Below are 12,275 nucleotides of genomic sequence, written 5' to 3' on the forward strand. Positions count from 1 at the left end.
GCCTCATAAAATTTTTAGCTGGGAAGGGGTCACTCCGGCTCCCGGAAACTCAAGGAGGCACGGTGTCAACCCAGGCACAGGTTCCAAAGAACAAGGCTTAGAATGATGATGCTCCATTGACGCATTTGCCAGACGGACGAGGACTTCGACTTAGTTTTTTTGTGTGCCTGGACTCACCAATCACCCACAGGACTTAGAGTGGGGAGGAGGACTACTTCAAACTACACAACCAGTACCAGGATGTTCCATATGACCTGGAACCCGACCGGCTTGGAGTCACGTGCCGGGCCACCATCAGCTTTAGGGACCGCTTCTTCAAAGCCTTTGGATGAATGGCCCAGTACTTATAGCATGACTTTGGGTCGTGGTCGCACTCCAAGCACCACAAACAGATGAGGTGTGGATCCGTCACAGACATCCGTCGATGACAGGATCCGCAGGGCTTAAAATCAGTCTTACATAATCACATCCTCGACACACCTTGTAATTAAAAAACATATTCGACAAAGTCGAAAAAGGCCAGTCAAAAATGACTAAGAGGTGGCTCTTCTCCAGATCGGCGTGGGATTTGGCATGGAAAGAAAAGAACGGAGGTTGGCGTGCCTATATGGGAACCAGGGTATTATTTGCGGCGCACACGACGCCGGAGCCGATCCCCGCCAGTCAGACACCTGGAGAGAGTTTCAAGTTAGGGAATCTACAGCTAGAAGTTTCTATCAAATATCAAGTATATGTTCTGGGACTGCCTCAATGCCCAGACCTTCTGGCACACTGTCTGAGAGTGGTGGTCATTGAGAAGGTAGCACAAAGGCCGTTACAAATGGAATTTGCAATAAAAAAAATAATTCTGTATTGATCTGATCAAGGGTAGATTCTTGATCAGATCAATACAGGTTATTCTCTTCCTAAAAGATTACTGATACTGAGGCAAAGTGGTTCCAAACCTCAAAAAGCAATGTACCCCCACCACTTGGATTGCAGGTATTACTGAACAGGGAATGAGTTTTGGACCTTGGAACCGCCAGGACCTGAACAAACTGGTATGCTGTCTAGTGGGGCTTTATAAGCGCCCCAAGACTGGCCAGGTTATTACATTTCTAGACCTGGCCTCTTGTCTGGCAGTCAATTATGATGCATGGAGAGGCATCTAAATTGTTGGGACTGTTAATATTGGAAAGTCGATGAGCACCATGACGCAAGCACATATACCAACAAAATCACATTAGTATTTGCTAACCCACCCGACATGAACCCTCCATCAACCCGGACTCCTAAGATACATGGTCAAGCAGGCTCTGAAACCTAGGCCTGAGGTTACTGACTGACAGGTCACAGGTGAGGCAGCAAGTAGCCAGCAAATAAATACGCAAACAGGAAAATCAAGATTAGTCCCACAGATAGGCGCAGCAACACCACAATGGTCCCTGGAGATAGGCCCCAATAAAATGCACATGGCCAGAGGAATGCATGCATTCCCAAACACTTTAAAAGCCAGATGCCACACATAGTTAGGAACATTTAGCCAATCAGAACAACACACACAGCAACCACACGCCCCACAAGCCGGACATCTGGACATGTTACCCACTGGCCCTCATTGTGTCCACGCCAGATCGGGGCCCACTTGCATATGTTATCAGGACCTTATTTATGACTCAAAGACAATTGCTCACATTCTTTATCTCAAAAGGAATGTTGTAATTACTTTATGACACTCGGAGAAGTATATAAAAAACACTCAGATCGACTGTACAAGGAGAAAGTCCCAGACCCCGTTTCTGTAACCGCTTTCCCAGCTGTAATGTTTAATTAAATGAACCGTTCCTGTATTGCTAAATACCGTGTCTTTCGCCTTTTCAGGGTAAATTCACATTAGAGCAAAAGGACTGGCACAAATGTATGCTGAGGTACTCTGCTGGGCTTTAGGCACGAGGAAACCAGAGGGCTCCACAAATGTAACATTGCAGCATTGTGGAGGAGGTTCTCCTCTCCTTCATAAACTGTATAAAAGATGACACAAGGGCCGCCTTAAGTGAATATACTCTTCTGTACCTACACAGGTTCACGGACGCACTTACCTTAATGACCCTTCCTACTTTATGACCACTTTCCCCTTCGTAGCCCCCCCCCCCCCCCACCGCTCACACAGAACCAGTGTGGCAACAACCATGCAGGCAATCGACTTGCCCTCCTACCCAGCTTTTGACTTGGTCATGCAGGATAAAAATGTTTGAGAAATTACTCTGGATTCATCTTTCCGAACAAATAAAAAAAGAATGGTACTTCTTTTTTTTCTCTTCTAATGTAAGCTGCAGGTTTTGCTATCTGTGCTGCACAGTAGTTTTGAGAAGGGATTAACTTATTAACCAGTTGAAAAATACAGAACATTTTGCATGAAAGGGCATTCTGGAATGAGACTGCACTTGGGGCCTCATTCCAACCCTGGCGGTCATAGACCGCCAGGGTGGCTGTCCACGGAAGCACCGCCAACAGGCTGGCGGTGCTTCATGTGGAATTCCGACCGCGGCTGTAAAGCCGCGGTCGCCCAGCCGGGTCCGGCGGTTTTCTGCCAGATTAGCCCCAGCTGGGAGAATCCTCCATGGCGGATTCCGACCCCCTTCCCTCCAGCCTGTTTCTGGCGGTTTTCACCGCCAGAAACAGGATGGCGGGAACGGGTGTCGTGGGGCCCCTGGGGCACCCTGCACTGCCCATTCCACTGGCATGGGCAGTGCAGGGGCCCCCTAACAGGGCCCCAGCATGATTTTCACTGTCTGCATAGCAGACAGTGAAAATCGCGACGGGTGCAACTGCACCCGTCGCACCCCTGCATCACCACCGGCTCCATTCGGAGCCGGCTTCTGTGTTGCAGGGCCTTTCCCGCTGGGCCGGCGGGCGCTCCCTTGGCTGTCTTCCAATATTGGAATGACCCCCTTGGTCTCTAATACCCGTCACAATCTGATATGTTGCATGAGGACTTTTCCTGGGCCCCATACACAGCGGGAATCATTCTAAAGTGTATGCCTCTAATTAGGAGGTCTGTGATACAGAACCACATAAATAACTGACCATTTCTTCTCTCCTAATTGTCATGCTAGAGAACATCAGTTACGTACTGTAAATATGAAAATGCCTGTAGTCAAGCTAAAATACTTAAGATGCTTAATAAACAACTGAAACAGAAAAGCCAATCCTTATTTTTTTTATTTACCTTAAAAAGAGAACATTTGTTAGGGCACCAGGCACTCCCAAAGAATAGAATCAAATGAGTATGCAGTTGCAAAATAGCAAACAGTGGAGACAAACGATTTTAAAATCAACAACCTCAGCCTTCCATGCAGTTTACCTCTGCTCATCTCTCGACAACCACACAATCAAGAGCACTTTACAGTTGATCAATTGTAAGCTGGAGCCAGGAAACTGAAGAGCAAGCATTGGACTTCAAGTCTGACTGGAATGATTTACTAATCTGCTCTTTATCCACTCTGTGAGGTTGGCCATACTTAATACAGCTGCTGACTGTTACTGTATTCAAACAAAAAGAAGACTCAAGATAACAGGGAAATTCCCAGATACAGACTCCACAGCAAGAGCTGGAGATCACAGCAGCTGCAGTATGAGGCTAAGACAATGAGGCACCAGTGCTTCAAGATGAAGAACTGCAAGCCAAATGACTTCTCCAGTATAACCAGGGAGCGGCTTGTTACACTATTAACCACTGAGCGAAAAAGAGCTCAAATTGAAACTTTGAGATTCTGGGTTGAAACCAGGTCTCCATGCACCAAGATTCCTTTAGCTGCCTAATCACTTTCTGTAGATTTCACAAATACCCAGAGAAATAGTTTCATTTGTGTGAGAAAACTCCCATCCTTGCTACTCTCCATTTTCAGAGATTTTTCTCTTTTTGTCTTCGGATTTATTTTGGAAGATGTGGTCTCTGTAGAACTGGAGCTCCTTTATGCTTTCTGTAATGTCATCCAGAGCTCTAGAAGAAAATGAAGAAAGAGCATGTATTAGCATGTAAACCTGTATATTCCACTGTCATGCTAGCAACTTGACCACCCCACCAACCGCCCTGTTGGGGTCAGTTTAAATATCATGCATAGAACATAAGCAAGCATGGTACTAAATTAACATACTGAACCACATACCAAAGACCTTGCCATCTGTGAGACATTGGGTTACTGGCTGAGAGGGTTAAATCCTTATCGAGCAGCAACCAGAGTTCTTTTCAGAGTGAAGTCACAAGCAAACCCTAAATTAACCTTTAGGTCCACCCTAGAGCACCTTGGCACAGAGCAGTCAGGCTTAACTCGGAGGCAATGTGTAAAGTATTAGTGCAACACTTCAAACGGCAACATAGTGAGAACCCAACACAAAAGGATCCAACACCAGTTTAGAAAAATAGAGTATGTTTTGACAAGTAAAATAGGATCCAACAATAACAAAAATCGAATTGGTAGAAAATAAGTTATGCAGGTTTAAAGATTTTAGTAAAAGCTATTACAAAAAGCACAAAGCGCCAACTGGAGCAGGATGATGGCGGCAGGCAATCGCCTTTGTCACAGGAGACCCTGTGCAGGGTTTGACCCAGGTCCCAAGAAGGATGTCTGTAAGGGCTTTAATAAATGTGAGCAAGGGTAATGAGTGGGTAACTCCCGGCTGAAGCACCTCTGTCAAGACTAGTCTTGATTGTCACTACGGGTAGGTTGAGGTCCAGGACCTCAGTGGCCCTGTGCAATACCAAAGCAAAGAGACTCCCTACCCACCAGAAGAAGGGAAACCAGACCAGTATCCGGTAAGGTATCCAACCCACTGGCCTCACAATTCCTCATACCAGTTGTCCTCCTCAACTGGTTCTTCTCCATAAGGGTCCACAGACCCCTCCCAAACTCCCCCTCTATTCCTATCCATGAAAACAAATGCACTGGCTCTGGTCCAGGAAAGGTGTCCCAATTAGGAGCCAGACACTTCGTCAGACCTTGCCCATCTGGCTTTGTGTCAGAGACCGGTATGACGATGGGATGGCGGCATCTAGGGTAGTCTATTGCGCCAGGGGCATCAGCATTGGAGCAGGCACGGAGGTAAGTCTGGTCTCTCCAGCAGTCTCGCTCCAGAACCAGCAAGGGATCCTTGGGGCCAGACTAGCACCAAGGGTAAAACAGTCAGCGCGGTTCCAGTGGGGGCCTATTTTGTGCCCCGAGAGCCAAAGGCACCCCAGACGGGCCAGGCCACCAAATAATGAGGCGCATGGCCCCATAAAATCCCTTTAGCTGGTTGGGGGTAGCTCTGTGTAAGTGTGCAGCGGACTCAGGCATCATTAACTCACGGGGCCTGGAGTGCAGATGCTTCTTCTTCTCTACGGGTGCAGGGAAGTCAGAGTGTTTGGGCATTTTGTGCTTATGGGACTTACCCAACTTCCCAGATGATTTTGAGTGCTATGACAAATGTCGGGAGGGACTCCATGAACAGTTGGGGACCTACCACTTGAACGGGACCTCGAGCATCGCAGAGCTGACTAACACTGGATGGCGAGGAGCCGGAGGGCTGGATCACTCCCTCAGTGCCTTTGGGTGCATGCACATGACTTGGAGTTGGGTCTTAGCTCCAGGCACCACAAACACACCAAGTGGGGGGAGGGTCTGTCACCAACATTTGCCTGTGACAGGCCCCATATGGCATGAAACCAGCAAGTTCCTTGGGTGATATCCTCAGAAAAAAGTCGACAAAAAGTCAATAAAGGCAGTCAAAAAATGACTGAGGGGTAACTCAATCTGGATCAGAGTAATATGGAGGGGAAAGGAAAGAACCGACATCAGCGTGCCCGAGGTGGAGCCTATATAGGTACAGCGTAAGTCACTTCCACCATGGACGATGTTGACACAGATCCACACAAGGCCATCTCCTGGAACACATGGTACTGCTTGAAAATCTTCCGGATCCGGTCTGACGCTTGGGGATATTCAAAGGTATGGAATCTGCAGCTAGAAATCTCTATCAGATAGCATCTGCTGCAGTTTGTGTGTCCAGCAATTTTCAGGCAACTATAAAAATATCAACATAATCTGGTGATTAATGGACCTGCTGGATAGAGATGGAGTTTGAGTGGCTGTTTTGACTCATCATGAAGTAATGCAGAGTTAATATGCCTGCTGCAAAAAATATGACCATGCAGATCACAGAATTGTATATTATGAAGATAGGTCACTGGGTTACTGCTTTTGCCAGACAGATGCTTTTGTTCCTTTTTTTTTTTTTTTTTTAATAACCGTTTTTATTGGGTTCGAAAAACATGAATAAACATACAGTGCAGTGCTGGTTATTGCGAGACATGGCAGTATCATATTACAGTACCAAAGGGCCTCATTAACATAAATCCAAGCCAAAAGACAATGGCAACCCTTGCGGCCGAATTCCCCACAGGCCCCCACCCAAGATCCACCTGAGACCAGTCATTACGCAAATCATATATAGTAGAAACCTGTCTTCACCCTAGTTGGCCATCAAATGCCCAACTGGTTCAAGGCGTACTCATGCCCTCATCCTCCATGCTTCGTGCAATCGCACCGAATACACCAAACATCTGCAGCAACAAAGGTACAGAAATACTAGGTTCCCGAAGATTTACCAGTGCATCCTCTGCCTATAGGGAAACAATGTGTGTAGCCTGCCCCACCCGGATACCCCATGGTCCTAGCTCCTCCAAGAACCAGATGGCCAGCGGTTCCACTGCTAGGGTTAAGAGAAGTGGCAAGAGCAGGCATCCCTGTCTAGTACCCCTGCTGATCTCCCAGGAGTTCTTATAGCTCTCCACCTACCCAAACCCGCACAGAGGGGGCAGTATACAGTAACCTCATCCATGTGCAAAAACCTTGGTCAAACCCCATACCCTGCAACACCTCTAAAAGATAGCCCCACTCAATAGTGGCAAAAGCCTTTTCTAGGTCCAATGACACTAGTGCAATCTCGTCCTCCTCACCCTCAGTTTCAAGCATAACATGTGCCAGGCGACGCAAGTTATAGGTCTTGCTGCGACCAGGAATAAACCAGCATTGATCTTCGTGCACCGAATCACCCCACGAAGCCGAGTAGTCAAAATCGTACACAATATGTTATCACTATTCAGCATGGTAAGCGGGCGATAGGAAGAAGGGTCCCCGCGACAAGGGCTTAAGCACATAATGCCCTGGCACATGGTTTCTGGCAACATTGTACAGACTCGGGCCGCCTTGAACACCGCCAGGAACCTCTCACGCAGAGCAGGGAGAACATCTGGCACAACTCAACTGGAAAACCATCAGCCCCCGGGGATTTAATTTGGTCATCGCATTGATTGCTTCACTCACTTCCTCCAGAATGAGAGTAGCCTCCAGAACATTCCTACTCTTGTTCCAAACGCAGGAGCTGCATCCGCTGCAGAAATCCCCCTACGCCATCCTCTGGGGTGGCGTACCAGCTCTCTATACCCTCTGCAGATAATCCATCAACACCCGAAAAATGTCCGTACATTTAGTGATCATCTTGCCACTCATGTTCCTAAAGTGCACAATGGGGGGCGCCTCCACCTCCTGTTTCAGAATCCATACCAATAGTTTACATGGGAGAGAGAAATCTGGCAGACGTTGCCTATATGCCCTAAGTGTGACCCTAATCGGGGTGTCCCAACTTGTACAACCAGAGTTCCTTCCTTTTAACCACTCTCCTGTTCGGTGATTGGTGCTGCAGAGCTCCCAATGTCTCCTCCAAGCTTGTGAGTTCCTGCTCCATTTGTCTACGTACCCCGCATGCAGTACCTATTCAGACCCCGCCCGCGCTACCACCTTCAAAGCCTCCCACTCTATACCCCTAGACGTCATTGTGTTCCAGTTCAAGACCATATAGCCTTTAATGGCCTCCCCCACCTTGACCCGACACCTTGCATCAGTCAGGAACTCCGAAGGCATGCACCAAGTACATACTGAGCCAGCCGTATCAGCCCCTCACTGCAGGTGCAACAGCACTGTTGCATGATCAGATAAGAACCTACCCAAGTGTGTCGCATCTAAGACCTGAGTGCTACTCAGTCCGCTCAGAAGAAACCGATCCAACTGACTACAGGTGTTGTGTTTTGGAGTGGCAAGTGTATTCTCTGCCCTCCGGGTGCAGATCCCTCAATCCATCCCATAATCCTAAATTACTCATAACTTCCATTACGGATTTCACCATCAAAGGTTTAGTTCCCAGCCTCGGCATGAGAAGGTCCATTTCCCCATTCAATCTACAGTTATAATCTCCAGCCCACACAATAGGCCCATCCACTGCCTCCCCCAAGATCTCTGGTATTCTGGCATAAAAGGAGTGTTCATCTGTGTTGGGCGTATAAGTGTTAAGGATACTGATAGGGGATCCATGCAACATGTCCTCCATGAGGATGTACCTACCCTTGACATTTACTTTACTGTACACGTGAGTGAATGGGGACCCCCCTCTCCTCCCCCCCGTAGCCACCCATATGGTTACACCCCTTGCACAGGAGGAGTATGAAAACATCTGACCCCACCATTTTTTGGGATAATTTTTGTGCTTCCTCCTCAGTCATGTGAGCTTCCTGAATACAGGCAATATTAACCTTATTTCTCCTCAGAAAGGAGTGTTCCCTGTAGTGCATGGTATACCTCTTCAATACCCTGATATTCCACGTCATTCCACATCAACATATTATTCTGTCGACCCATACAGGTAGGGAACCTCCACCCCCCCCCTACCGCTGGATCTCCACCCCTGACCTCCCCCACAACTGTGAGAAGACCAGGAGAGTACACCTGGCCCATCTCACCAATACGCTGGGACTTCTGAAGCAAACTTCAAATGTTGATAAACTTCACCAACCAAACACCCCAGGCCCCAACACCCAACCCCCACACAGAATAAACAGTAAAACAAGCACAAACCATTCTGTAGATCCATACGGTAGCTCCCCGTTCGAACCCTCCACCAAACCAGCAGTCGCAACCACCATTGTCCTATCCTGTTGTATCGCAATTATTTGGGGAGAGCCCGTAGCCGCTGCCCGAGTCGCAGCATCCTCCTGCTGACCATCTCCAGTTTTCCAGTTCAGGCTGTCCGCTCCAGAGGTCCCGGGAGCCATCCCACCTGTCCTCACCGCTCTTCCCGGAGTTACTTTGTCCCACATGTCCAGCCATTGCCATACCTCCTCCTCTGGATGCTAGAAGAAGTGGGACCTGCCACCGGAAAGCACCTTAAAACGCACCGGGTACAGGAGCATATATCTGATATACATGACACGAAGGAAAATAAGTTACTTACCTGTAACTGTAGTTCACACCAGCTTGAATCCTTCCCAGTCATTGAGATGGGAGCCCCCGGTACATCAAAACAGCTATACATACAGGCTACTGCAATGAAAAAAGGCCTAAAGACTTTCACTTTAGTAGCCTATCCTTATCACTGAGTAAAAAGGACAATAGCAAGACCCAGCCAATCATGCTTCCCTTCCTCTAGAACCCTCCTGAGAGGAGCTCCCTTCCCTCAGATTTTCTCAAGCACGAGTGTAAGAGTATCTGAAGACGACAGGTAAAGGTTAGCTTCCCAGAGGAGAAGGGAGGGTCGCATGTGAATCTAAGAAAGATTCCAATACTGGAGAACTACAGTTGCAGGTAAGTAACTTATTTTCTTACTCCACTATTGGAACTTTCATAGATTCACATGCTTGAATCAGAATAGCAAGCAGTAATGAAGCACATAGTATAGCATTAATCCATATGTATACTTGTTATATGCATATATATGGAAAATGCCACTTACCCAGTGTACATCCGTTCGTGGCATGAGACGCTGCAGATTCACATGCTTTGTGTTGGGCTCGGAGTGTTAAAAGTTGTTTTTCTTCGAAGAAGTCTTTGAGTCACGAGATCGAGGGACTCCTCCCCTTTCGGCTCCATTGCGCATGGGCGTCGACTCCATCTTAGATTGTCTTCCCCGCAGAGGGTGAGGTAGGAGTTGTGTATTATAGTAATAGTGCCCACGCAATGGAGTAAATATGTATGTACATAATGTGGTACAAAGTGATATATTTACAAATTTATCAATGTTCAAGATCAACTTCGAAACGGCTACAGGCTCCCGGGGAGGCGGGTGGGCGCATGTGAATCTGCAGCGTCTCATGCCACGAACAGATGTACACTGGGTAAGTGACATTTTCCGTTCGATGGCATGTGTAGCTGCAGATACACATGCTTTGCATAGACTAGTAAGCAGTTATCTCCCCAAAAGCCGTGGCTCAGCCTGTAGGAGTTGAAGTTGTTTGAAATAAAGTTCGTAGTACTGCTTGTCCTACTGTGGCTTGTTGTGTTGTTAACACATCTACACAGTAGTGTTTGGTAAATGTATGAGGCGTAGACCATGTTGCTGCTTTACATATTTCGTTCATTGGAATATTTCCTAGAAAGGCCATGGTAGCACCTTTCTTTCTGGTTGAGTGTGCCTTTGGCGTAATAGGCAGTTCTCTTTTAGCTTCAAGATAGCAGGTTTGAATGCACTTAACTATCCATCTAGCAATGCCTTGTTTTGAAATTGGATTTCCTGTATGAGGTTTTTGAAAGGCAATAAATAGTTGTTTTGTCTTTCGAATTAGTTTTGTTCTGTCAATGTAGTACATTAGTGCTCTCTTGATGTCTAATGTATGTAGTGCTCTTTCAGCTACAGAATCTGGCTGTGGGAAGAACACTGGTAATTACACTGTTTGATTCAAGTGGAACGGTGAGATTACTTTTGGTAAAAATTTAGGATTTGTTCGTAGAACAACTTTTTGTGTATTTGAATAAATGGTTCTTGAATGGTAAACGTTTGAATTTCACTCACTCTTCTTAGAGATGTGATGGCAATTAAAAATGCAACTTTCCACGTTAAGTATTGCATTTCACAAGAGTGCATGGGCTCAAAAGGTGGACCCATGAGTCGTGTTAAGACAATGTTGAGGTTCCATGAAGGAACTGGTGGCGTTCTTGGTGGTATAATTCGCTTTAGGCCTTCCATAAACGCTTTTATGACTGGTATCCTAAATAATGAAGTTGAGTGCGTAATTTGCAGGTAAGCTGAAATTGCAGTAAGATGTATTTTTATGGAAGAGAAAGCTAGTTTTGCTTTTTGCAAATGTAGCAAGTATCCTACTATATCTTTTGTAGATGCGTGTAAGGGTTGAATTTGATTATTATGGCAGTAATAAACAAATCTTTTCCACTTATTTGCATAGCAGTGTCTAGTGGTAGGCTTTCTAGCCTGTCTTATGACCTCCATATATTCCTGTGTGAGGTCTAAGTGTCCGAATTCTAGGATTTCAGGAGCTAAATTGCTAGATTCAGCGATGCTGGATTTGGATGCCTGATCTGTTGTTTGTGTTGTGTTAACAGATCTGGTCAGTTTGGTAGTTTGACATGAGGTACTACTGACAGGTCTAGTAGTGTTGTGCACCAAGGTTGTCTTGCCCATGTTGGTGCTATTAGTATGAGTTTGAGTTTGTTTTGACTCAACTTGTTTACTAGATATGGAAGGAGTGGGAGAGGGGGAAAAGCGTACGCAAATATCCCTGACCAGTTCATCCATAGCGCATTGCCCTGAGACTGATTTTGTGGGTACCTGGATGCGAAGTTTTGGCATTTTGAGTTTTCCTTTGTTTTAAATCGATCTATTTGTGGTGTTCCCCAAATTTGGAAGTAAGTGTTCAGTATTTGGGGGTGAATCTCCCATTCGTGGATCTGTTGGTGATCCCGTGAGAGATTGTCTGCTAACTGATTATGAATTCCTGGAATAAATTGTGCTATTAGGCGAATGTGGTTGTGAATCGCCCAATGCCATATTTTCTGTGTTAGGAGACACAACTGTGTTGAGTGTGTCCCTCCTTGTTTGTTTAGGTAATACATTGTTGTCATGTTGTCTGTTTTGACAAGAATATATTTTTGGGTTATTATGGGTTTAAATGCTTTCAGCGCTAGAAATACCGCTAACCGTTCTAGGTGATTTATGTGAAACTGTTTTTGCTGTATGTCCCATTGTCCTTGGATGCTGTGTTGATTGAGGTGTGCTCCCCACCCTGTCATGGAAGCATCTCTTATCATGTATTGTTGCACTGGGTCTTGGAAAGGCCACCCTTGGTTTAAATTTATACGGTTCCACCATTGAAGCGAGATGTATGTTTGGCGGTCTATCAACACCAGATATAGAAGCTGACCCTGTGCTTGTGACCATTGTGATGCTAGGCACTGTTGTAAGGGCCGCATGTG

At 46.4% G+C, this 12,275-nt stretch overlaps 1 protein-coding gene across 4 annotated transcripts in view; it reads right to left on the reverse strand.

Moving 5' to 3' along the window:
• Positions 1-3,183: 3,183 nt before the first annotated feature.
• REXO2 (RNA exonuclease 2) overlaps positions 3,184-12,275 on the reverse strand; it is a 261,017-nt gene continuing 251,925 nt past the window's right edge. For all 4 annotated transcript variants that reach the window (XM_069224928.1, XM_069224927.1, XM_069224929.1 and 1 more), the window contains one exon: positions 3,184-3,982. In XM_069224928.1, the coding sequence (XP_069081029.1) occupies positions 3,871-3,982 (112 nt within the window). In that variant the 3' untranslated portion in view covers positions 3,184-3,870. The remainder of the gene's footprint in view (positions 3,983-12,275) is intronic.

This window comes from Pleurodeles waltl, chromosome 3_1, assembly GCF_031143425.1.
Source record: "Pleurodeles waltl isolate 20211129_DDA chromosome 3_1, aPleWal1.hap1.20221129, whole genome shotgun sequence".
Lineage (NCBI taxonomy): Eukaryota > Metazoa > Chordata > Amphibia > Caudata > Salamandridae > Pleurodeles > Pleurodeles waltl.